The following is a 23412-nucleotide window of genomic DNA, read 5'->3' as shown; positions in this document are numbered from 1 at the left end:
AGGAGGCCTTGTCATTAGATTTTCTTCTTTTATACCCTTTCTTGCCAGCCACGCTGTGGAGTACTTGGACGCATGTGATGGAGCATTGTCCTGCATGAAAATCATGTTTTTCTTGAAGGATGCAGACTTCTTCCTGTACCACTGCTTGAAGAAGGTGTCTTCCAGAAACTGGCAGTAGGACTGGGAGTTGAGCTTGACTCCATCCTCAACCCAAAAAGGCCCCACAAGCTCATCTTTGATGATACCAGCCCAAACCAGTACTCCACCTCCACCTTGCTGGCGTCTGAGTCGGACTGGACAGAGGCGGCTCTCTAATTAGGCGGTTTAGGCGGCCGCCTAAGGCCTCGCGCTGGCGGGGGCCTCGCGGCCGCCTAAACCGCCTGTTAGCAGAGTGTGTCAGGTCCTCGGTCAGTGACCGAAGACCTGACACCAGGAGGGGGCCCGGCGGCTTGCCCAGTATGCCGCCGGGTGCGAGGCCCCTCCTTGCTGCCAGGCCGGCCACCGCAGACACTGGTCTGCAGCTCCGCAGTGTGCAGAGCTGCAGACCATGTGACTCGCGAGAATTGGCCAATCAGAGCGTTGCCGCGGGTTACCACGGCAACGCTCTGAATCTCGCGAGATTACACGGTCTGCAGCTCTGTGGAGCTGCAGACCGGGAGCAGGGGCCACCGGACCACCAGGGAGCCCACTGGACCACCAGGGAAAGGTAGGCTCACCCACCACCATCACCCCCACCACCCTTAGCTTCACCCCCCACCACCATCACCCCCAACACCCTCAGCCTCACCCCCACCACCATCACCCCCCACCACCCTCAGCTTCACCCCCCACCACCACCATCACCCCCACCACCCTCAGCCTCACCCCCACCATCACCCCCACCACCCTCAGCTTCACCCCCCCACCACCACCATCACCCCCCACCACCCTCAGCTTCACCCCCCACCATCACCCCCCACCAACCTCAGCTTCAACCCCCACCACCATCACCCCCACCACCCTCAGCCTCACCCCCACCACCCCACCCTCAGCCTCACCACCACCATCACCCTCACCACCCTCAGCCTCACCCCCACCACCATCACCCCCACCACCCTCAGCTTCACCCCCCACCACCATCAGCCTCACCCCCACCCTCACCATCACCCCCCACCACCCTCAGCCTCACCCCCCACCACCATCACCCCCACCACCCTCAGCCTCACCACCACCATCACCCTCACCACCCTCAGCCTCACCCCCACCACCCTCAGCTTCACCCCCCACCACCATCAGCCTCACCCCCACCCTCACCATCACCCCCCACCACCCTCAGCCTCACCCCCCACCACCATCACCCCCACCACCCTCAGCTTCACCCCCCACCACCATCAGCCTCACCCCCACTGTCACCATCACCCCCCACCACCCTCAGCCTCACCCCCCACCACCATCACCCCCCACCACCCTCAGCTTCACCCCCCACCACCATCAACCCCACCACCCTCAGCCTCACCCCCACCACCATCACCCCCACCACCCTCAGGTACACCCACCACCACCATCAGCTTCACCCCCCCCCCACCACCATCACCCCCACCAACCTCAGCCTCATTCCCCACCACCATCACCCACCATCACCACCCTCAGCCTCACCCCACCACCATCACCCCACCCTCAGCCTCACCCCCACCACCATCACCCCACCCTCAGCCTCACCCCCACCACCATCTCCCCACCCTCAGCCTCACCCCCCACCACCCTCAGCCTCACCACCCACCACCATCACCCCCACCACCCTCACCATCACCCCTCCCTACCATCACCCCCACCACCCTCAGCCTCACCCCCACCACCCTCAGCTACACCCACCACCACCATCAGCTTCACCCCCCCACCACCGTCACCATCACCCCCCACCAACCTCAGCCTCATTCCCCACCACCATCATCCACCATCACCACCCTCAGCCTCACCCCCCACCACCCTCAGCTTAACCCCCACCACCATCACCCCTCACCACCCTCACCATCACCCCTCCCCACCATCACCCCCACCACCCTCAGCTTCACCCCTGCCCACCCTCAGCTTCACCCCTGCCCACCCTCAGCTTCACCCCTGCCCACCCTCAGCTTCACCCCTGCCCACCCTCACCATTACCCCTTCACCCTCAGCCTCACCCCCCCACCACCCTCAGCCTCACCCCACCCTCAGCTTCACCACCCCTCAGCATCACTCCCCCCACCACCTTCAGCATCACCCCCCTCAGCATCACCCCCCACCACCCTCAGCATCACCACCCTCAGCATCACCCCTCACCACCCTCAGCATTACCCCCCACCACCCTCAGCATCACCACCCTCAGCATAACCCTCCGTCACCACCCTCAGCTTCCCCCCACTCACCATCACCCCCTCCTTCTCACATCACCCCCTTCTCACTCTCACATTACCCCCTCTCACTCTCACATTACCCCCCCACTCTCACATTACCCCCCCACTCTCACATTACCCCCCCACTCTCACATTACGCGCCCCACTCTCACATTACCCCCCTCTCACTCTCACATTACCCCCCTCTCACTCTCACATTACCCCCCTCTCACTCTCACATTACCCCCCTCTCACTCTCACATTACCCCTCTCTCACTCTCACATTACCCCCCTCTCACTCTCACATTACCCCCTCTCACTCTCACATTAACCCCCTCACTCTCACATTAACCCCCTCACTCTCACATTAACCCCCTCACTCTCACATTACCCCCTCTCACTCTCACATTACTATCACCCCCTGCTCCCTCTCACATTACCATCAACCCCCCGCTCCCTTTCACCATCACCGTCCACTCCCTCTCACCATCACACCCCCCGCTCCCTCTCACCATCAGCTACCCCATACACATAGGGTCTCAGACAAAAACACAAACATGCTCACAGAGACATACATTTGCACACACAAGGATACTCTCTGTCAGACACACTCTCAGGCACATACACAGGTAGACAGTGCGTCAATGTGTATATGTGACGCTTTTTTGTTAGTGGGGCCTCATGTTTGCGTTTCGCCTAAGGCCTCATAAAGTCTAGAGCCGCCTCTGGGACTGGAGCTCTCTGCCCTTTACCAATCCAGTGGGTAAGAAAGAAATGAGTTCGATTCCCAGCAAGGGGAAAAGACTTCATGTGTGTCCGGGGGCGACCAGACCAGGGGGTAACCCTTACACAATTGTATGAAAAATAGAGAAGCAGACCTGGTGGGTCAGAAAAAATTGGGCGCCCCCTAGTGGAGATCCATGCATATATACAGAGGGTAAAGCGTAACCTTTAATGAATGCTGTATAAAAAAGGTATAGTAACCTATAATAGGATCGCAAATAAGCGATAAACAAAAAAGAAAAAAGAAAACAAATATATAGGAGGTTATAATAGAGAGAACACGTTGGATGGGGTGAAGTGTCCTAAAATAAGTTCCCTGGAGGATACTTCAATGGTTCCCCCAACGTGTGAAAATAGCTCTCAAGTGCACTGGTAACTCGATGCAGTTATACTATATAGCACCCTCCAGTCAGTACCCAAAAATCGAACCCAACAAACCGGGATCAATGAGGGTGGATAGAGTAGCAAAAACCTGCATACTCAGGAGAGAACTGTGGCAATAGGAAATAACCAAACGAGGTATGTATACTAATGTGATAACACACTGTCCAGGATATATACAATGTAGCTGAGACAGCGATCTGGTAATTGGAGCCTAGCCTCCAGTGGCCAGGGGAACAGAACTGTGGGAGAGAGAGAATCAACTGTGCTGAACAGAGTTCCCCACCCCAACCCCATACGTCCCTTCCCTCTTACTGCCTCTGAGGTGACTATCTCACAATCCAGATTACTAGTATCACTCGTGGTATCAACCTTGATTGCTAACTGAATCTTTGCCGAGAGCAATGACACCGGATAACCTCCCTGCCTGCCTGACACGTGTTTCGGCGCCACTATCTGCGCCTTCTTCGGAGGCTTAACCAAAAAGGTATGCGAGCTCAGGGGGCTCCTTAAATAGCCCATAACCTGTGGGCGTGTACTGTAGTGTCCGCGCCAAAATGGCCGGATTCAGACAGCCCCTGCTGAGATATAATTGGGTTATGCTAATGAGGCCTGATTAACCCCTCGAGTGCCAAAACCATATCGTAGAAGAATTAGTTCGTGATGTGGGAAATCATAGGACCAACAGCGGTGGCACACATGTCTGGGTAAACCCAAGATTCAGCACGGCTATAAGTAAAGTAGCTGCTGTGACTGCAATATGTCATAGTATTACAGCGTTAAGAGAGGGGAAAGTGGATATAACACAAACGTTTAGCCCAATCACTTACTCGTTAACACGAGCAAAATAAGTGTTAACGTTGGGACCAGGACAGTGGTATCCAAACGGCGCATCCACTGGGGTAGACCGCCGGGTAGAATTACTAATGATGGTCTACTGGGTTCGTGGATGTCCCTCTCTCTGCAATTACGAATATAGGGTAAATTCACACATGTAGGGGGGTGCTTGCCATGTGTAAGTGTATGTGCAAAGGGTTAAGCTGGACCCCTGATGTTACAGAAAAGGATGAGCATACCAAATGGAAATAATAATAACGATAACAAAAGTATATACAGTCATAATAAAGAAAAATGGAAATATATGTACATATATGGTTTAATCATAAAATGATTATCTTGGTGTGGTTTATTTTTCAATAAAGGGAGTGAATGTGAATCCCTCATTTAATCCATTGGGGGCCAAGGTTTTGAATCTGTAGATCCAGAAACACTCTCTTTTGAGCAACATGTGATCCAAGTCCCCCCCTCTACGGCCTACAGTCACCTTTTCAATACCTGCAAACCTCACTCCCTTGGAGTCACCAGAGTGTTGGCTTCTTATGTGTCTTGCCACAGGTGTATCCCTCAGGTTTCTCACGGAGTGTATATGCTCCATAATGCGTCTCTTGAAGGGGCGGATTGTTTTGCCCACATATCTGAGGCCGCACGTGCATATCAAGAGGTATACTATACCTTTGGTGCAGCAATTAAAAAATTGCTTAACACTGCAGGCTACTTGATCACACGAATCCTTGAGATGTTTGGAGTCTCTGCATGCCACACATTTGCCACATTTATACGTGCCCTGTAAAGATAGCCAGTTGCACCCGGCTTTTCTAGAGGATAAATGGCTTGGCACTAGTGTCTCCTTAAGGTTTTTCCCTTGCCTTGCTGTAAGGGATACATAGGGGGTGACTGCTCCTTTGAAGTGGGGATCTTGTGATATGAGTGGCCAGAACCTCCCTAGTATCTTTTTTTTTGTCTTGGGGTTTGTCTGAATCCGGCCATTTTGGCGTGGACACTACAGTACACGCCCACAGGTTATGGGCTATTTAAGGAGCCCCCTGAGCTCGCATACCTTTTTGGTTAAGCCTCCGAAGAAGGCGCAGATAGCGGCGCCGAAACACGTGTCAGGCAGGCAGGGAGGTTATCCGGTGTCATTGCTCTCGGCAAAGATTCAGTTGGCAATCAAGGTTGATACCACGAGTGATACTAGTAATCTGGATTGTGAGATGGTCACCTCAGAGGCAGTAAGAGGGAAGGGACGTATGGGGTTGGGGTGGGGAACTCTGTTCAGCACAGTTGATTCTCTCTCTCCCACAGTTCTGTTCCCCTGGCCACTGGAGGCTAGGCTCCAATTACCAGATCGCTGTCTCAGCTACATTGTATATATCCTGGACAGTGTGTTATCACATTAGTATACATACCTCGTTTTGTTATTTCCTATTGCCACAGTTCTCTCCTGAGTATGCAGGTTTTTGCTACTCTATCCACCCTCATTGATCCCGGTTTGTTGGGTTCGATTTTTGGGTACTGACTGGAGGGTGCTATATAGTATAACTGCATCGAGTTACCAGTGCACTTGAGAGCTATTTTCACACGTTGGGGGGACCATTGAAGTATCCTCCAGGGAACTTATTTTAGGACACTTCACCCCATCCAACGTGTTCTCTCTATTATAACCTCCTATATAGGCAGGCAGGGAGGTTATCCGGTGTCTTTGCTCTCGGCAAAGATTTAGTTAGCAATCAAGGTTGATTCCACGAGTCATACTAGTAATCTGGATTGTGAGATAGTCACCTCAGAGGCAGTAAGAGGGAAGGGACGTATGGGGTTGGGGTGGGGAACTCTGTTCAGCACAGTTGATTCTCTCTCTCCCACAGTTCTGTTCCCCTGGCCACTGGAGGTTAGGCTCCAATAACCAGATCGCTGTCTCAGCTACATTGTATATATCCTGGACAGTGTGTTATCACATTAGTATACATACCTCGTTTGGTTATTTCCTATTGCCACAGTTCTCTCCTGAGTATGCAGGTTTTTGCTACTCTATCCACCCTCATTGATCCCGGTTTGTTGGGTTCGATTTTTGGGTACTGACTGGAGAGTGCTATATAGTATTACTGCATCGAGTTACCAGTGCACTTGAGAGCTATTTTTACACGTTGGGGGGACAATTGAAGTGTCCTCCAGGGAACTTATTTTAGGACACTTCACCCCATCCAACGTGTTCTCTCTATTATAACCTCCTATATATTTGTTTTATTTTTTATTTTTTGTTTATCGCTTATTTGCGATCCTATTATAGGTTACTATACCTTTTTATACAGCATTCATTAAAGGTTACGCTTTACCCTCTGTATATATGCATGGATCTCCACTAGGGGGCGCCCAATTTTTTCTGACCCACCAGGTCTGCTTCTCCCCTTTACCAATCCAGCCACGGGCCCATCCATCTGGCCCATCAAGACTCACTTTCATTTCATCAGTCCATAAAACCTTAGAAAAATCAGTCTTGAGATATTTCTTGGCCCAGTCTTGACGTTTCAGCTTGTGTGTCTTGTTCAGTGGTGGTCGTCTTTCAGCCTTTCTTACCTTGGCCATGTCTCTGAGTATTGCACACCTTGTGCTTTTGGGCACTCCAGTGATGTTGCAGCTCTGAAATATGGCCAAACTGGTGGCAAGTGGCATCTTGGCAGCAGCACGCTTGACTTTTCTCAGTTCATGGGCAGTTATTTTGCGCCTTGGTGTTTCCACACGCTTCTTGCGACCCTGTTGACTATTTTGAATGAAACGCTTGATTGTTCGATGATCACGCTTCAGAAGCTTTGCAATTTTAAGAGTGCTGCATCCCTCTGCAAGATATCTCACTATTTTTGACTTTTCTGAGCCTGTCAAGTCCTTCTTTTGACCCATTTTGCCAAAGGAAAGGAAGTTGCCTAATAATTATGCACACCTGATATAGGGTGTTGATGTCATTAGACCACACCCCTTCTCATTACAGAGATGCACATCACCTAATATGCTTAATTGGTAGTAGGCTTTCGAGCCTATACAGCTTGGAGTAAGACAACATGCATAAAGAGGATGATGTGGTCAAAATACTCATTTGCCTAATAATTCTGCACTCCCTGTACAGACCACCATTAACATGCAAGTGGCTTGACTGGGAGGCATGAATTTTGCAAATTCTGGTTGGGTTCAGGAGTTTAGATAAACTAATATATGTAGATCGAGGCAGCACATTTTGTGATGTACAAGTTTTAAAATGTTATGCAACCTCAATTCATGAATATTGGTCACTTACATTTTTTGAAGGACTATAGCCATCGCTACTCCACTCGTTAAGTCTTCCACAGTTTTACATGGTGCCTCTACGTGAAATGTCTGTATCTAAAGAGAACAAAACAAAATAAAATCAGAAAAAAAGTTTCATTATAGAAATAGACTCTAAGCTTGTGAAGAAGATATGTAGAATTTCTTGGTAGTATTACAGCGAGCTGTAGTAGTTATGGTGTCAGGAGTGTCCTGGCATCCCCTCAGGGTAGTATTCAAACAATTTTAGAATGGTTTGACTTCTTATTTGTGGCCTGCCAGACACAGCTCCCTGCCTCCACTACATCCTTCAGTAGAGCTGAATGTCTGAGTTAAGCCTGGCAGTGCAGAGCATTGCTGATTGGCTGATATCAATTACTGCCCTGTGAGACTTAGCAGTAGCTTACAGCTCTCCTGTCTGCTGTGAGGAGGCAGGAAGTGGCAGCCAGGCTACCATAACCATAACAAAATGTTGCAGTGGTTATGGTACTTGGAGTGTTTCTTTAAACTACTTTGTCATAGTCTTTGGATTCATACTCTACTTTAATGCTATAACATTATGCAGTTATACACCTAAACGGTCACTGGATATTTCAATTATGTAAATATGTATTCCTTATTCATCTGCTGTTTATTATATTGAATTTTCCTGTATACACTTACTTTTGTTACAATATGTTTATTCATTCAATATCTTTTTGTTTTGTCATGTTCTGCTTTGTTTAGTAACAAGATATATGCAGAGACATAACATCATTGAGCAGGGCCCTCCACCTCTCTGTTCCTGTACATCTAGTTGTCTGGTTACAATTACATGTCTGTTAGTCTACCCATTGTACAGCGCTACGGAATCTGATGGCGCTATATAAATAATAAAACAATAATAATAATAATAAATGGTATTTAAATATAAAAAAATAAGAAGCCTCTAGATTTTCATTAAATAGCAGCAAGTGAAATGGTATTGCTAGTATTTATGATAGGTTGCAGAATTGTAGAGCACAATTTGATCAAAACTAATTTAAAAATACATATTTGAAATTAAAATACTACCGTAATAATAAAACTAGCTTTAAACTTCATTTTCTATTAGTGCATTAAAAATCAAGCCACAGTCACATATCCTACAAAGAAGCTCCTGGTAAGGCGATAGGAGTTTGGGGATAAGAAAGAAAAATCCGAGCTAAGCTTTGCTAATCTTTGGGGTCAAGCTGTGAATTACGTTACAAGTTCTACGGAAGTATGCCCACACTGCATGTGATAACAGCTGAATGCCAAGTTCTTGCTGACTTTGACGGAAAAACATAGCTCAATGGCCACACCAGAAAAAACAGAACAAAACAAAAGATAAACAACAAACTGTTAAGTACAAAAGAGTCAATCACTAGGTATTCTAACGTTGCTGGAGGGATCTCCTTTTTGTGCTTTAATAAAAAAAAAAAGTTATACATAAAATTACATTTCTCTTTATTGTAGCACTGAAAGGGTTACAAAAGATCTTGAGGATCAAAGGCAGACAGTGGTTTGAGCATTTGCATAATGTGGCAGGAGATCATAATTTCCCCCTGGAACTCCAGAACAAGAATTTGCCAAAGCACTTTTATTATTATATATTTACTTATTTATTATATATATACTATTGAGATTTCATACAAAGGTCATCCACGAGTACCTGAACAACAAAATAAACTTAGAAGTCACTTTAATATTAGTATTATTTTTTTGAAACCAAAGTCAAAAATGTACTTCACTAACCATATGGCGATGCAACTATGTCCAAAAATGGGGAAACCATTCTCAGCAAAAGCAAGGCAATTGAGAACCCCCCCTACAAAAAGCAATAAATACAATTCCATGCAAATCAGGTCTCTAATGCCCCTATATAAGAAGCAGTGTATTGGATTGTCACAGAGTAAGCCATACCTCCTCAATGATGTCACTGGGGGCGGAGAAGTAAGCAGCACCTTGGCATTGGAAAGTGAACTAAAACTTTAACTTTTTTACATGTTTTATTACACACGGAGTGTGGACCTGTATATAACTAGGGACAGTGGCAATACAGCTTCAGGAATACAGGTTTTTATACCCAACGCTATAGCATTCCTTTAATCCTTGTTGTGCCTAAAATGTGTGGAAGATAGAAATTTGAATAGCTCTTAGGGTACAGGCTGCAGCCGAGTGTGAACCCCATAGCGACCAGTGCATTATATTGACCTAAATCAAACTTGCAAAGAAATAGTGTCTAAATAGATAAGTACTTAAAGGACCACTACAGTCACCCAGACCACTTCAGCTCAATGAAGTGGTCTGGGTGCTAAGGTCCCCAAGGTTTTAACTCTGCAGCTGTAAACATAGTTTCAGAGAAACTGCTATGTTTACATTGCAGGGTTAATCCAGCCTCTAGTGGCTGTCTTCCTGACAGCCGCTAGAGGTGCTTCCACAACGCTCAATGCGAAAATCGCATTGAGCACCCAGAACGTCCATAGGAAAGCATTAAGTTAATCTTTCTTATGGAAGGTTTGAGTGCGCATGCGCATTCGGCTCCACTCGGGAGCCGACGTTGGAGGGGGAGGAGAGGTCACCAGTGCCGAGGGAGGACGCCGCTGGATTAAGGTAAATGGTTGAAGGGGTTTTAACCCTGAGGGTGGGGGGAACCTAAGGACTATATAGTGCCAGGAAACCAAGTTTGTTTTCCTGGCACTATAGTGGTCCTTTAAAATTACACTTAAATATTTGAAGAAAAAAAAAATAGAAAAATGAATAAAACTCTTAATACAATTTTTCTAACTAGTTATTGTACCTATCCATGTTATCTGTCATCCTGAAAACGATATATAATTGTACCAATGAGAAATTCTGTAAACTTGATATCTATATGTTTCACTGAATTCTATTGTCTTTTAAGCACAATCATCATTTATGGAAAACTTGAATAAATACAAAATAAACAAAAAATATTTTCTAACTAGTGCATTAAAGATATAACAAAATTATTGTACATATAAAATATATAGATACAATGTAAATGCTTTCCCTAAAGTTTCATTTTTGATTCATGTCCTTTTCAAATAGTCAACAGGAAACAGTAGACAAGGCTGTTTACAAACACTGTAAAATAATATTATCAGTGTATTGACAGGAATTCTGTATGCTTTACTTACTATGTATTGTCAGCTGTGAAATATTTGTACCATGATTCACATGAAAACTGATGTACATTTAGAAATATAATGTTGCTCATTTTTAGAAACAATTTCATGTTAAAAATCTTCAAAGATGTTCCAATGCAAAGGTATGCTTTTTCAGAACTATGAAAAGTATGTGAAGATCGTTTTAGCCAATCCAGCAACAGGTATGACCGTCTAAAGAAAACAAACAAACAAACACAAAAAAAAACAGAAAACAAGAAAACGGTCTTTAAAACTACATCACAATTCTAATACACACCAGTGAATTCTAGTTGCTAGTGGAAAAGTGGCCTGTCTCTAAAGATTGCGGCAGCCAAAAGTAACTTCTAGTGACAACTCCACAAGAACAGGTCACATCAAATGATAATTATGTAACAAGTGCAGAAACCTTTGTTTCAAAATGACAAATGGACAGCAAAGCATAGCATTACCAACATCATTTTTTTTAAAGGGGAAGTATTTGTTTATTTTCCATCCAGAGTTTCACTGTGCATTTCTCAGTCTATTTCCTAAAACCACTCTCTCCTAACATCATCTGTACACATGTGTGAAAATCACTTAAAGGAACACTATAGTGTCAGGAGCACAAACGTGTATTCCTTATACTATAGGTGTGAAAACATTGTTTAGGGCCATGGCCCCCCTTGTCCCAAGTGAAAAAGGTAGTTTACTTACCTTTTTCCAACAATGCGCAGGTTTTGTTGCAGATGGCCCCAACAATGTTTCACCTCCTTGGCTGAGATCATCAATTTTGCTATAGGAAAGCATTGGGAGGCTATTGAGCGTGCAAGGCAAATCGTGTGTAAACGTGCAATACTGACCCAGTAAACCCCTCAATAATGTAAACACTGACTTTCTCCAAAATTAAAATGCGTGTAGGGACATACTATACACACCACATTACACTGTAGTTGCTCAGATGATTATAGTGTCCTTTTAAAGGTGATTTTACTCACCTTTTTTTTTCCACGCTGTGCTGTTCTCACAACGTCTGAGTCTGCCTACATGGCACAGAATATAAATTTTGATACTCTTAGCCAATTCAATCCTTTCCCATGGGAAGTATTTGGAGACTATGTGCACACACGCAGTAAATCGCCACGCACCACCAATCAGCGTCTCCCCATAGAAATGCATTTTATAAGTTCATCTGTATAATCAACGTTCAACAACTCCATACATAGCATTGAGACATTGAACAAAAGAAGCACCTCTAGTGGTCGAGTGACTGCCACAAGAAGTGTTACTAGGTAGCAATGTAAACACTGCAGTTTCTCTAAAAAGGCAGTGTTAACAGTGTTAAGGCTGCAGGGACATGCTATAAACACCAGAACGACTACATTAACCTGGCGACTTTAGTGACATTTAAGAGTCCAGAGAGAGGGTAGCTAGGGGCATAATGAGACATTCCAGCACTTTCAGGAAAACATGTTTGTATGCCTGATACTATAGTATTCCTTTAAGGACAAAAAATCTGAACTGCAAACACAACTGACATGGGAGAATTTTTCCAGTTTGGATACTTTGTCCTTAAATTTCACTGAATTCCCCATAATTCTCACTTTGGTAAATAACCCTGGTTTGTGTAGTTTTCTTTTTCATAACTGGGATACAAAACACAACATGGACCTATTTTATTAGTTACACGGTTTTCCTCATCAACAAGCTTTATAGCACCGGTCTCTTCTTAATCAGTAGATAACACATTTCATGATTTTTTGTCTTAACAAATAGAAAACAAGCTTGTCTTTTAATACAATAGGTCTGGGATGTGGTGGGTTATGCTGACACACAAAAAAAAAACAAATAAAAGTAATACATTTGCATCACACATGAACTTATTTCTCATTTACGTTTACATTTTATACCGATTTAGCGTTTCTTATTTAAAGTGGAACTGTCAATTTTCTGATCAAGACATTCCTTATATTACTTTCAAATAAACGCTAATGAAGAGATTACTGTAGTGCACAGTAGTGAAGAGGCAAGTATAAAGAGGGAGGCAAGTCTCCACACTCTGCATGGAGCCACTAAACTTTCATCATAGAGATGCATTGATTCAGTGCATCTCTATGAGGAGATGCAGATTGGTCTGGGCGCCGCTTGGCTCCGTCCGCCTCAATGATGATTATAACCAATCCAGCTCTGTCCTAGGGGAAAACATTGTGATTGGCTGAGATCATCACATCTGATGATGTCTGCCAAGAAGGTGGTTCGGGCAGAGCCAGCACCTGGAAATAAGGTGAGATTTTACTATATTTAGAGCAAGGGCGGCCAGAGTGCTAGATAGATTTTAACATCATATGGTCCGGAAAATATGTTTGTGTTCCTTACCCAAAAGTGTTCCTTTAACCTTACTTGTCATTGAGCTCAGCCATCTCAAGCCAATATCAGAGGACATCTTGCAGTTTTTCCCAAGGTACTATCAAGCAGTCCCTGATTGACTGTGCAAATAAATTAATATATTTTTGTTGTAGCAGAAACTAGATCTTAATAAAATTGCCTGCTATCCAGTACAAGAGTAACCATGAGATTCTCTAAAATTAAGTACCACACAAAAAGGTACTTTAATAAAGGTATTCTTTAATAGGTCCAATGTGTTTTGCTTATGGAACAGATTTGAGTAGATTATGGGTGAGGAATTAGCTTTGTTACACTTGACAGTGTGGATCCTATCAGCATCCTCTGCAGTCTTTTTCACACAAGAATAGGACTGTGATCTCAGCTAAAATCTTGACTTCATGTCTATGAATTATTCAGCATGATTGAATGTAAGATTGGTCTTCCATCATTCCGATTGTGTTTCCTGCATGTACTCTGCTCAACCAGCACAGCACAAGTGCATCATTAGATGTGCTTGCACTTTGCAGCGGGCACGAGGACCATGCAGAGAGTGCTTCAGAAGCGCTCCCTGCATGATCTTAAATGCTGGGGGCCAGCTAGAGAGACTGTCAGTCAGGCTAGTGTGTTTGAAGTCAGGCTGTCAATCTCTTTCAGTGGATGTACCTGCCCCCAATATAGCCAATGACACAATTTGTGTTACTGGCAATGCCAGGGACCATCCACACCCGGATGTTGGGAGATATGGCATGAGGTAGCACAAATCATTTAATAAGATGAGTGGATATGCTGAGTATGTGGATAGTAAACATAATGCAGCCATCACGAGACTACTGATAACCCCATTCACAGTTTTTTTTAAGTAGACCTGTGCACAGCTGTCAATGATCATGTTTTCAAAGAAAGCAGGGCAACACAGGGGGAGACTATGATGTTCATGGAGAAATCTGCACTTCCTTCTTGCAATAATCAGAGGGATAAAGGACAGGCTTATAGTTGCAATAACTTAAAATTGCAGTTGCATGTTGTGGGAAACAAAATCATCCCAGGATGCCTCGGTGCACTCATGTGCATTTCAGCATCAATGGAGAAATGCCATACAAGTGCATGTGCTCTGTGTATTATCTAAAACAGTGGATGGTTAAAATAATTCACATGCTTTTCATTGGCACAGCATGTCAATTAAAAACAAAAGAAATCTAGTGTGCTAAAAAAAAAAATATATAGGCAACTTTCTACATGAGACAAGGTACCTACAAACACCACATAACATGGGGATATTGGAACCTACATCGCAAATAACACAAGCAATGAGCATGGGTTGTAACAGTGCTTGAAGAACTTATGGTGTAGCCAATCTTGAATTTGATTGTTTCCAGAAACTTACATTTTACAAACTAGATGTGTGTAATAACATTCCTTCTTGATTATCCATGTAAACAAATTGTATTTTTTTTAATTTCCACAAGTACATGGAAAGGAGGCTTTGAAAGTCCTCCAGATGAGATGCTTTTGTTAGGACACACCAAATATGCATGACCTCAGCATTCTCGTGAGCAGCATATGAAGCCTTTACAAAGTAGCTGCTAATTACACAACTTAATGCTGCTCTTAGCTTCCTCGGGATATCACCATCTTCTGAGCAGATGACATCTGTGATAGTCATCAGCTGGGCAAGTGCCAGACAACGGAAAGCTATTCTGAAAATGCCATAGAGGTCATCCACGTTACAGATCTCTCACAAACCCTTGAAATGCAATGCAGAATTATTTGCTGCAGAAATCTGTAGCAGAAAAAATAAATAAAACATTTGCACAAAATCTATTCAAAATAAAACAGAAAGGAAATCTCCAAGCGCTATAACCATATGGTGCCTCCCCAATGTAACTAGTCAAACCATTTAAGAACAGTCTGACTTCTAACCTGGATTCTGCAGGGCTCTACTCTCTACTTCCCATCCGGTCTGAGAGCCTTTTGCTACTGCTGGGAGTTTCCATTAGCTCTACTGAGCTACTTTCCAGCTGACCGAACAGAAGGGGTAGGAAGAGGTGTGGTGCCCAAGGTACCCCAGGTAAGAAGTCAAACTGTTATAAAACTGTACATGTCCCAAGTAAACCAGTTACATCAGATGAATTTTCCTACAGATTTCAGCAACTGAGTTTTAAAGGTACACTATAGGCAACTACACCACTGCAGCTCATTGAATTGGTCTGGGTGCAGTGTCCCTGGCCCCTTAACCTTGCAGCATAAAACATTGCATTTTTTGAGAAGGTTGGCTCCACTGAACGTTACGCTTTGCATGATGTCCAGCTTATTGCAAAACCCCATAGGAAATTGTTGATTCAATTCTTTCCTATGAAAAAGGCCTAATGCGTATGTGGTGCTCGCTGCCCATGCACATTAGGTTCCCCCTCACAGTGGCGTCTGAGGAGGTGGAGGCAGTGTATAGTGTTTAAAGAGCCCTATTTGCCCTGGGAGGGGGAGGGGGTTATTCCTAATACTATAGTGTTCCTTTAACTTTCAAGGAATGCTCTGTCTCCTGAATACTGCAATTAAACAGCACTGGTGGAAGCTATAATTTTTTTCTTTAATATTTAGTGTTATATTACTGTATCATTGTTAAGAAGAAAGTTTCTGGAAGAATGAAATATCTGTTTTTGTTTATTATTGACAAAAAGTACACAATAATGTTAATCACAATTTATTCTGAAGGGTTTATTTATTATTAAACAATATTTGAAAAACAAATTTTGAAATTTAGTTTTAAATAGCCAAGCTGTTGCGATAATCAAATTGAAGAATTTTTCAAATTCCCTTCTTTTGGTCTGAATTTTGCAGTTCAGTTTTTCAACTCATTATAATCCATACTTGGGGTGGTATACACAAAACAGAATGCAGAGTACTGCCAGAACTATGTGTGCCAAGCATTAAAAAATGGCGGCATTGGAAAACGTTTATAAATGGACTATTTTGTCCTAAAATCCTTTACAACATATCAAAGCAAAGAAGCAAGATGAAAAAAGCAACTTACAATAAAATAAAAAAATGCTAAAAAAAAACACAAAACACACCACTTTTTCCCTCCTGATACATACTCTTCTATTGCCTTCTAATTCTGCATACAGCATCAGTCTAAGCACCATAACCACTACAGAGCACTGTAATCAGTATGGTGTCACGAGTCCACTGATGTCCCAGGTAAGAGTCAAACGATTGTCAAAACGGTTTGACAATTACTTGGGTACCCCAAGTGTCCAATGTCACTTTCTTTCTGCAAAAAAAGGCTGTGGATATCCTGGGGCTTAGGTAGGCGGTAACCCTCCTAAAGTGGGCTATAGTGGTTATGGTCTATAGAGATTGTTGCAAACTTTTATACAATTTTCCCCCCCCGAAAAGTCCTAAATCCATTAAACAGTAAATGTGACTTATTGAAATAAAATGGAAATCCTTTCATGGCCCTTATGTTCTAAAGTGAGGGGAACTATTATAGATTTATCATCCACTGCCTTCTAATATCACAGTTGAAGAAATGAAACCAGTCAGGTCAGGAAAGCAACCTTATGGCCATCCAAATGTCACATTGCAAGATTATATTACATTTCCTTGGACCAAGCATGCTCCCAATATACCAACAGCATCAAATCAGCTGAAACAGGAGATGGACACTTCATTCTGCAAAATATCCCCCCTTTTTTGTATACTTGAAACACATAGATAGATAGATAGATAGATAGATAGATAGATAGATAGATATTGTCAAGAAAGTTTAAAAAAAAAAAAAAAAGTTCAGAGGGGATTGTGGGATAAGTCATTTATTCTCCAAAGAGCAGTTCCAGTCATTGCACTGGATGATTGGAACTACTCAAACAAATAGCAGCCAGAACGCATTTATCCACAGCTCAGTTCACTATTTAGAGAAAAAGAGAAGTGTTTAGAGCGTGCATTCCATGGTCCGGTTCACCCTCTGAAGAGGAGAGAGAGCCTTCCTGATTGTGCATATTTTGTATACATTGTGCAAGGGACAAATCGGACACTGGCAAACAGGAAATTAAATTCTCAAAGATGTTCAATTGACAGCGATGGTTGGGAGTCTAATCTCAGGCTCAATGTGCTCTAAGCAAAAATCATTTTGCAATAATACAGTGTTTATGGTGCTAAGGCTGACCTTGTTCTAATTTTCTTTATATCTATGACTGTTAACATGTAACTACCGGTATGTTCCTGTATTGTATTAGATTTCAGTTCTACTAAAGGAACGTATGTGATTTTGTATCAACCCTAATCCAGTTTTTATCCTGTTACATGTTGACTCTTGATAAAGAATTAAAACACAGATGCAAAATAAATATTTTAAAATATAAGTTGGGGAGGCAATGCCTCGTCCATGCAAATCTATGCAAAGAACATGGGTTGCAGTGTTGCATATACAGTCTCATTAAAATATAGGGTTTATTAATCTACTTAAAGTTGTTTTCCCCTCTTATTTTTCCATAAACCGAAAACCAGTGGCGGATTATTTAGATCAGAAACTAAATCTGAAATGCAATACTGACAAAACTATAAAACACAAAAATGCCATAATGTTATACAACATGAAAAACTGTACATTAAAAGGGATACTATAGTGCTAGGAATACAAAGCTGTATTCCTAGCACTATAGCTACCTCTGCCTAACTCGCACCCCCACGTCCCCTTAAAAAAACATTTATTTACTTTCCTGGTCCCAGTGCTGGGTCAAGGCTCCAGGTCCAAAAGTCTGTTAGCAGCCAGAAAGAGCCTCCCAGACAGCCACTGGAGGCAGACTTAGTGCTGCAATGTAAACATTGCAGTTTCTCAATGTTTTATTGCAGCACTAAGTTCAATAGGGACACTGTACCCAGATGAGCTGGTCTGGGTGCCATTAATCAGGACTGTATGTACCGCGAGGTTAACAAGGGATTTGCTTTGGGCGGCAAAAAACGCAGCTCCCAAATGCCCAAGCTAATGCCTTGTTATATGAGGGCCCAAGAGCTGGCCGGCTGGCCACCTTTGCCCACCCCCTCCCCCGGGGAAGGCAGCCATTTGTGTTCTGGGCAGGCAGTGAGGGAACGCTGATCTGTGATTTCTTGATCAGCTCCCTAGTGCGACCTGTAGTAATGCCGGGAGCCGTAATATGACGTCGGTCCGGCTCCCTGCATCACTAAGCAGCAAACGAGGAAACTGAGCAGGAAAATCACAGCTCCCTCGCTGCCTAATTTGGCCTCTTACCTGCCTTCCTGCCTGACAGCATGCCTGCACACCCAGCTGCCCCACTGGACCCCAGGTAAATAATCCACCCAGCTCTCCCAAAATTAGGCTGGGTGGATTTAAATAAAAAACCAAAAATTATATTTGTGAGTTTTGGGGGGGAAACTGTGGGTGTGCGCGCGTTTGTTTGCCAGTGAATGTGTGTGTGTGTGTCAATGAATGTGGGTGTGCGTATCTGTCAGTGTGTCTGTGAGTGAGTGTGTCAGTGTATGTATGTCTGTCAGTGAGTGTGTGTGTGTGTCTGTTAGTGAGTGTGCATGTTTGTCAGTGTGTGTCTGAATGATTATATGTGTCAGATTGTGTCAAATTAGTGAGAGCGTGTGTGTGTGTGTGTGTATGTCAGTGTATCAGAGTATGTTCTTCTGTGAGTGTGTGTCAGTCAAAATGTGTGTTAGTTAACAGAAGGAGGAGTAGCCTTGGCAGGAAGGTGCGGATACATTTAAATTAGGGGGTGCCTGAGTTCCGCCATGCCTAGGGCAGCACCAATCCAAAATACATCACTGCCTATAATGTCCCTTTACACATGATTACAAAAAAAGTGATCATGTGTCTAATGATGCACAAACACTGCACAGATAGGGGTATTTCACTGACATCCCCAGATGCAGGGCACCAAGGAACAAACCAGAGACATAAAAATGAATTAGGAACGGTTCTGCTGTAGGAAAGCTAGAAGCATGATGTAGAAGCTATGGGTCCCAGACTGCTGTAATTTGCCAGACCATAGCTGAAAAACTATTTTGAAAAAAAATTGCTATAATATATCGTAATGTGTTTCCTTTTAGAAAAAGTCAGCTGCTAATTTTAATTAGATGCTGTGAACAAAGGAGAGAACAGGGTTTGGTTTCCTGAAACATGACGGGAAACTTTGTGTTGTGTTTAAACTATAGTGTGACATATGCTATGCCAAGCTAACACTTTATCAGCTAGATTCTGAACCCATTTTCATTTCACAAGCTCAGAATATATCAAAACAGCAGCAATACGTGTTTCTACCACTGGAAATACTAGTATAAGCACTTTGTCCCTCCACACACTGGGTAGGGGGAAGGGGGTCGGACTCCACCCTAATTCCTTAAAAGGACACTCAAATCTATTAACAAGCTTGTATGTCATTGGCACGTTGAGAATTCAGCTACACTATCAGAGATATTTCAAGTTTGTGCACAATCCTAATATGAATAGAGAAGCAACGATAGAATAGATTGTGAATGGTTATGCAAAGAGAAGAAGTGTACATTTAATCGATTGAAGTAGCTAGTTCAATTAATACGGATTCTATTTAATATCGGTTTGATCTATTTTTTACAATCACTCCCTTTTTATTTATAAAGAGATTAAGTCACCAAAACAGTCTGTGCATCATCGTGGAGCATTGCAAATATTGTCTATACTTTGTAATGATTATGCATAATTCCAATTCACGGGTCTTTTTCTTTTTATAAAAAAAAAAAAAAAGAAAATATCAAAGATTTCCAGCTAACCTTGGGCACTCTGGACATAAGACATCAACAGTGCTGAACCATTTCCCCCTGCACAAATGGAAAGATGGGAGCTGCTGGGTAATTTCAACATTTTGATCAAATTCCAGTATCATGTTTTCATTTCAGATTTCTCTTTATTAGTAAGTGTCACTAAGGGTTTAAAAGCGGTGATATACTTTAAAGGGACACTATAGTCACCCAGACCACTTCAGCTCAATGAAGTGGCCTGGGTCCCTCAGAGAAACTGCTATATTTACATTTGGGGTTAATCCTTTAGTGGCTGTCTTCCTGAGGCAAATTTTGCCTCTATCGTGCAGAGCGTCCATAAGAAAGCATTGAGAAATGCTTTCCTGTGGACAATTTAAATGTACGCGCATGCGGCTCCAGTGACGTCGGACGGAGGAGCTGATGTCGGACGGGGAGGAGAGGTCACCAGTGCCGAGGGAGCCCGGCGCTGGATTAAAGTAAGTAACTGAAGGGGTTTCAGTTACTTACTTTCAGCGCCATGGGAGGGGGACCCAGAGGGTGGGGGCACCCTCAGGACACTATAGTGTCAGGAAAACCACTTTGTTTTCCTGACACTATAGTGATCCTTTAAGTTACAGATCCAAAAGTTGTGTAGTGGTTTGGAATCATATTTAGGAGCATTTTTACAGCCTGCTATAGTGGTTATGATCCTGCCTGGTTTCCCAGTAATGGAGCAAACCATATAGGCTCTCACCCTTCCTGAGTGACATGCTTCCAATGTCTGAAGAGCTGCAAATAGTAGGAAGCTGATCAAGGGGCCATTCTAAGCCTGAGAATGCCAGCTGACTACTCTCAGCCAATCAATGGCACATTGTGCAAAAAAAAAAAAAAAAAATACAAATAAGAATATTGCACATTATAAAAAGTAATTGGTGTAGGCAGCACTCAGCAGCAGGCCTTTAATGCAAAATGCATATAAAGTCTGCATGGAGACGCTGAATGTTCCAATAGAGATGCACTGATTCAACACACCTCAATGAGGTGATGCTTATTGGCGCAGCATGGCGTTTTTGGTGCGCTTGCGCAATAGCCTCCCAATGCTTTCCTATAAGAAAGCATTGGATTGGTCGGGATCATCAAGGTTGATGATGACAACCAAGGAGGTGGGGCCAGCCACAGTGAGACCGGCATGGCATGGGAGAACAGGAGAGTTAATATATTTTTAATGCATTAGAAATGTGTATCTTTGAGTGTCCCTACTTGATCGAGACAGTTTACTACACCCACAATGAAAAGAGATAACATTGAACAATAAAGAAAGAGGATTCATTACAAAACAGATACAATCACAAAAACAAGGCACCATAAATCACAGACAGACTTCAGAGTCTCCAGTAAAGCAAGTTATTGGTTAATTAACCTGGAAAACATCTGATACATCATGAAAGGCATTAGATGCAAAGAATGTGTTTGATTTATAAAATAAACATTCCAAGGAAACCAATCCACTCAAGCAATGTCTTTCCCCTATTATTATTATTTATATTTTATTTTTTTAACAGAAAACCAAGATATTTTTACTGCAAGGGGAAACAGACTACTGCAGACTAGAATCCGTCTGGTTTCAGTTTCAAGTAGACACAACTGGATGTTGAAGAAAACAGCACATGACTCAAAAAATGTACCCTTTTCTCCACTGTTTTATGTGCTAAGAGAAACTAAAAGTTATTTTAAGAATTACTTTAGACTGTAATTTTGTTTGAGAAGGGCCCTCATAACTTCTTCTACTATACATCAAACTTGTTTTGTCGCGATTATTTGTATCCGTGTTAATTTTGGCAGCAAATTTCAATTTAGTTTTAGTCAGTCTTTTGACTAAAAAGCCCTTTTAGTTTTAGTCATATTTTAGTTGACTAAATCTCTAGATTTTTTTTCGACACGACTACAATCTAATGGGTTTAGTTAAAGCCTCTGTCTCTTTTGCCCCTTCCCCAGCCCTTCTGTGTCTCGTTGTGTCCCCCCAGCCCCTCTAGGTGTCTCTCTCCCAAGCACTGTTTGCCCCTTCCATAGCCCCTCTGCAGTATTAATTTTGGCGGGAAATTTCTATTTAGTTTTAGTCATAGTCTTTAGACTAAAAAGCCATTTTTATATTAGTCGTATTTATGTCATCTAAATTGTTTTAGGTTCAGTCTAGTTTTAGTCGACTAAAATTGTTAGTCGATAAAAATTAACACTGACTTGTAGGTTCACGGTGCAGCGTGACAGGAAATATTACCATAAATAATACACTATATTAACCAATATACATATAGATAAAACACTGAAAGAAAGATACTGCAGCCATCTAGAGGAAGTTGAACCCTGTATACTGGGTATTAAATTAGATCTATCACTAAATGTATATAGGCGAGTCAGCAAATCAAATGTAAGATGCCAGGCTGCCCTGGGAGATACTTGCAGCTGTGTGTGATGTGTAAAACATTATCTGTGCTTCCTTAGACTTTCTGTTGGATTTTGAACCAAATGTCTTATCGGAAATTGCTAGAAAAAGCTCTTCTAGGTCCTGTTTTAGCTCATATGAAAATGCTCAATAAAAAAAACTTACATAATGTTTGCCCTGACCAGCAATTCTCTAATGCTCTGAATGAGGCCGACCATCTTTAAATAAAAAATAAAATATGCATGTTGAAAGAACATTCTTTCACAAACTACTAAAAAGGAGAGAAGGAATGTTAAAAATGTTGGGTTAAACTATTCTAGCGGTAAAACTAAACATATAACGTTGTAAGAGGTACAGTATGTGCTTTCATTCAGAAGCAACTTGTATTTTAGCTTCATTTTACTTTTGTCTTTTGTCTCAAATATTTGATATGATAACTGAATTAATGTTAATATTGGACAAGCAACAGCGGCTTCTTCCTAAAGTTCTAGGTTCAGGCAGTACATTATGTGCAACAAAAAAATACATAAGTCAACCAAAATACATTCATATGACCTACATCACCCATGGCATTCACATAAAACACAACAGTCATCTCTCACGCACATGGTACAGACATGCCTTGTGAAGCCCATTAATTACACATACCTATGACATATAACCCACTTACATGCACTCACAAGATCTATAGCCCGTCCATTACCCAAGAAATCCATCACACAATTTAATCTAGATTTACAAAAATTGTTATTCAGCTTGTATACCTTTGACCCAAAACTACTTACTATATAAACCCCATGTATCTCTTCAGGTTTCTAGTGAGAGAGACATTATACCATTTATATCACAAATAAGATCAGAACAGGTTTTCTTCCTGTCTGGGAAAATAGTTTAACTAAACATTTTTGACATTCCTTTGCTGCTTTTCACATATGAGAACGAAGTACTAAACACATTAGTTTCCAAATAATACAACCTTTCAATAAGCAGATTTAGACTAACCCTCTCTACTTATCTCAAAACAGAAAGCAACGGTCATGGCTGATTATGTATTTCTTAC

The 23412-nt window shown here is 42.7% G+C and overlaps 1 protein-coding gene across 1 annotated transcript in view; it reads right to left on the bottom strand.

The window, feature by feature from the left end:
• Positions 1-23412, bottom strand: part of HOOK3 (hook microtubule tethering protein 3) — an 82446-nt gene that overhangs the window by 52760 nt on the left and 6274 nt on the right. Inside the window, exon 2 of the mRNA XM_063455352.1 lies at positions 7639-7724. Coding sequence (XP_063311422.1) covers positions 7639-7724 — 86 coding nt within the window. The remainder of the gene's footprint in view (positions 1-7638; positions 7725-23412) is intronic.

This window comes from Pelobates fuscus, chromosome 5 (assembly GCF_036172605.1).
Source record: "Pelobates fuscus isolate aPelFus1 chromosome 5, aPelFus1.pri, whole genome shotgun sequence".
Lineage (NCBI taxonomy): Eukaryota > Metazoa > Chordata > Amphibia > Anura > Pelobatidae > Pelobates > Pelobates fuscus.
The sequence above is the reverse complement of the archived record's forward strand: the minus strand, read 5'-3'. Positions and strand labels throughout refer to the sequence as shown.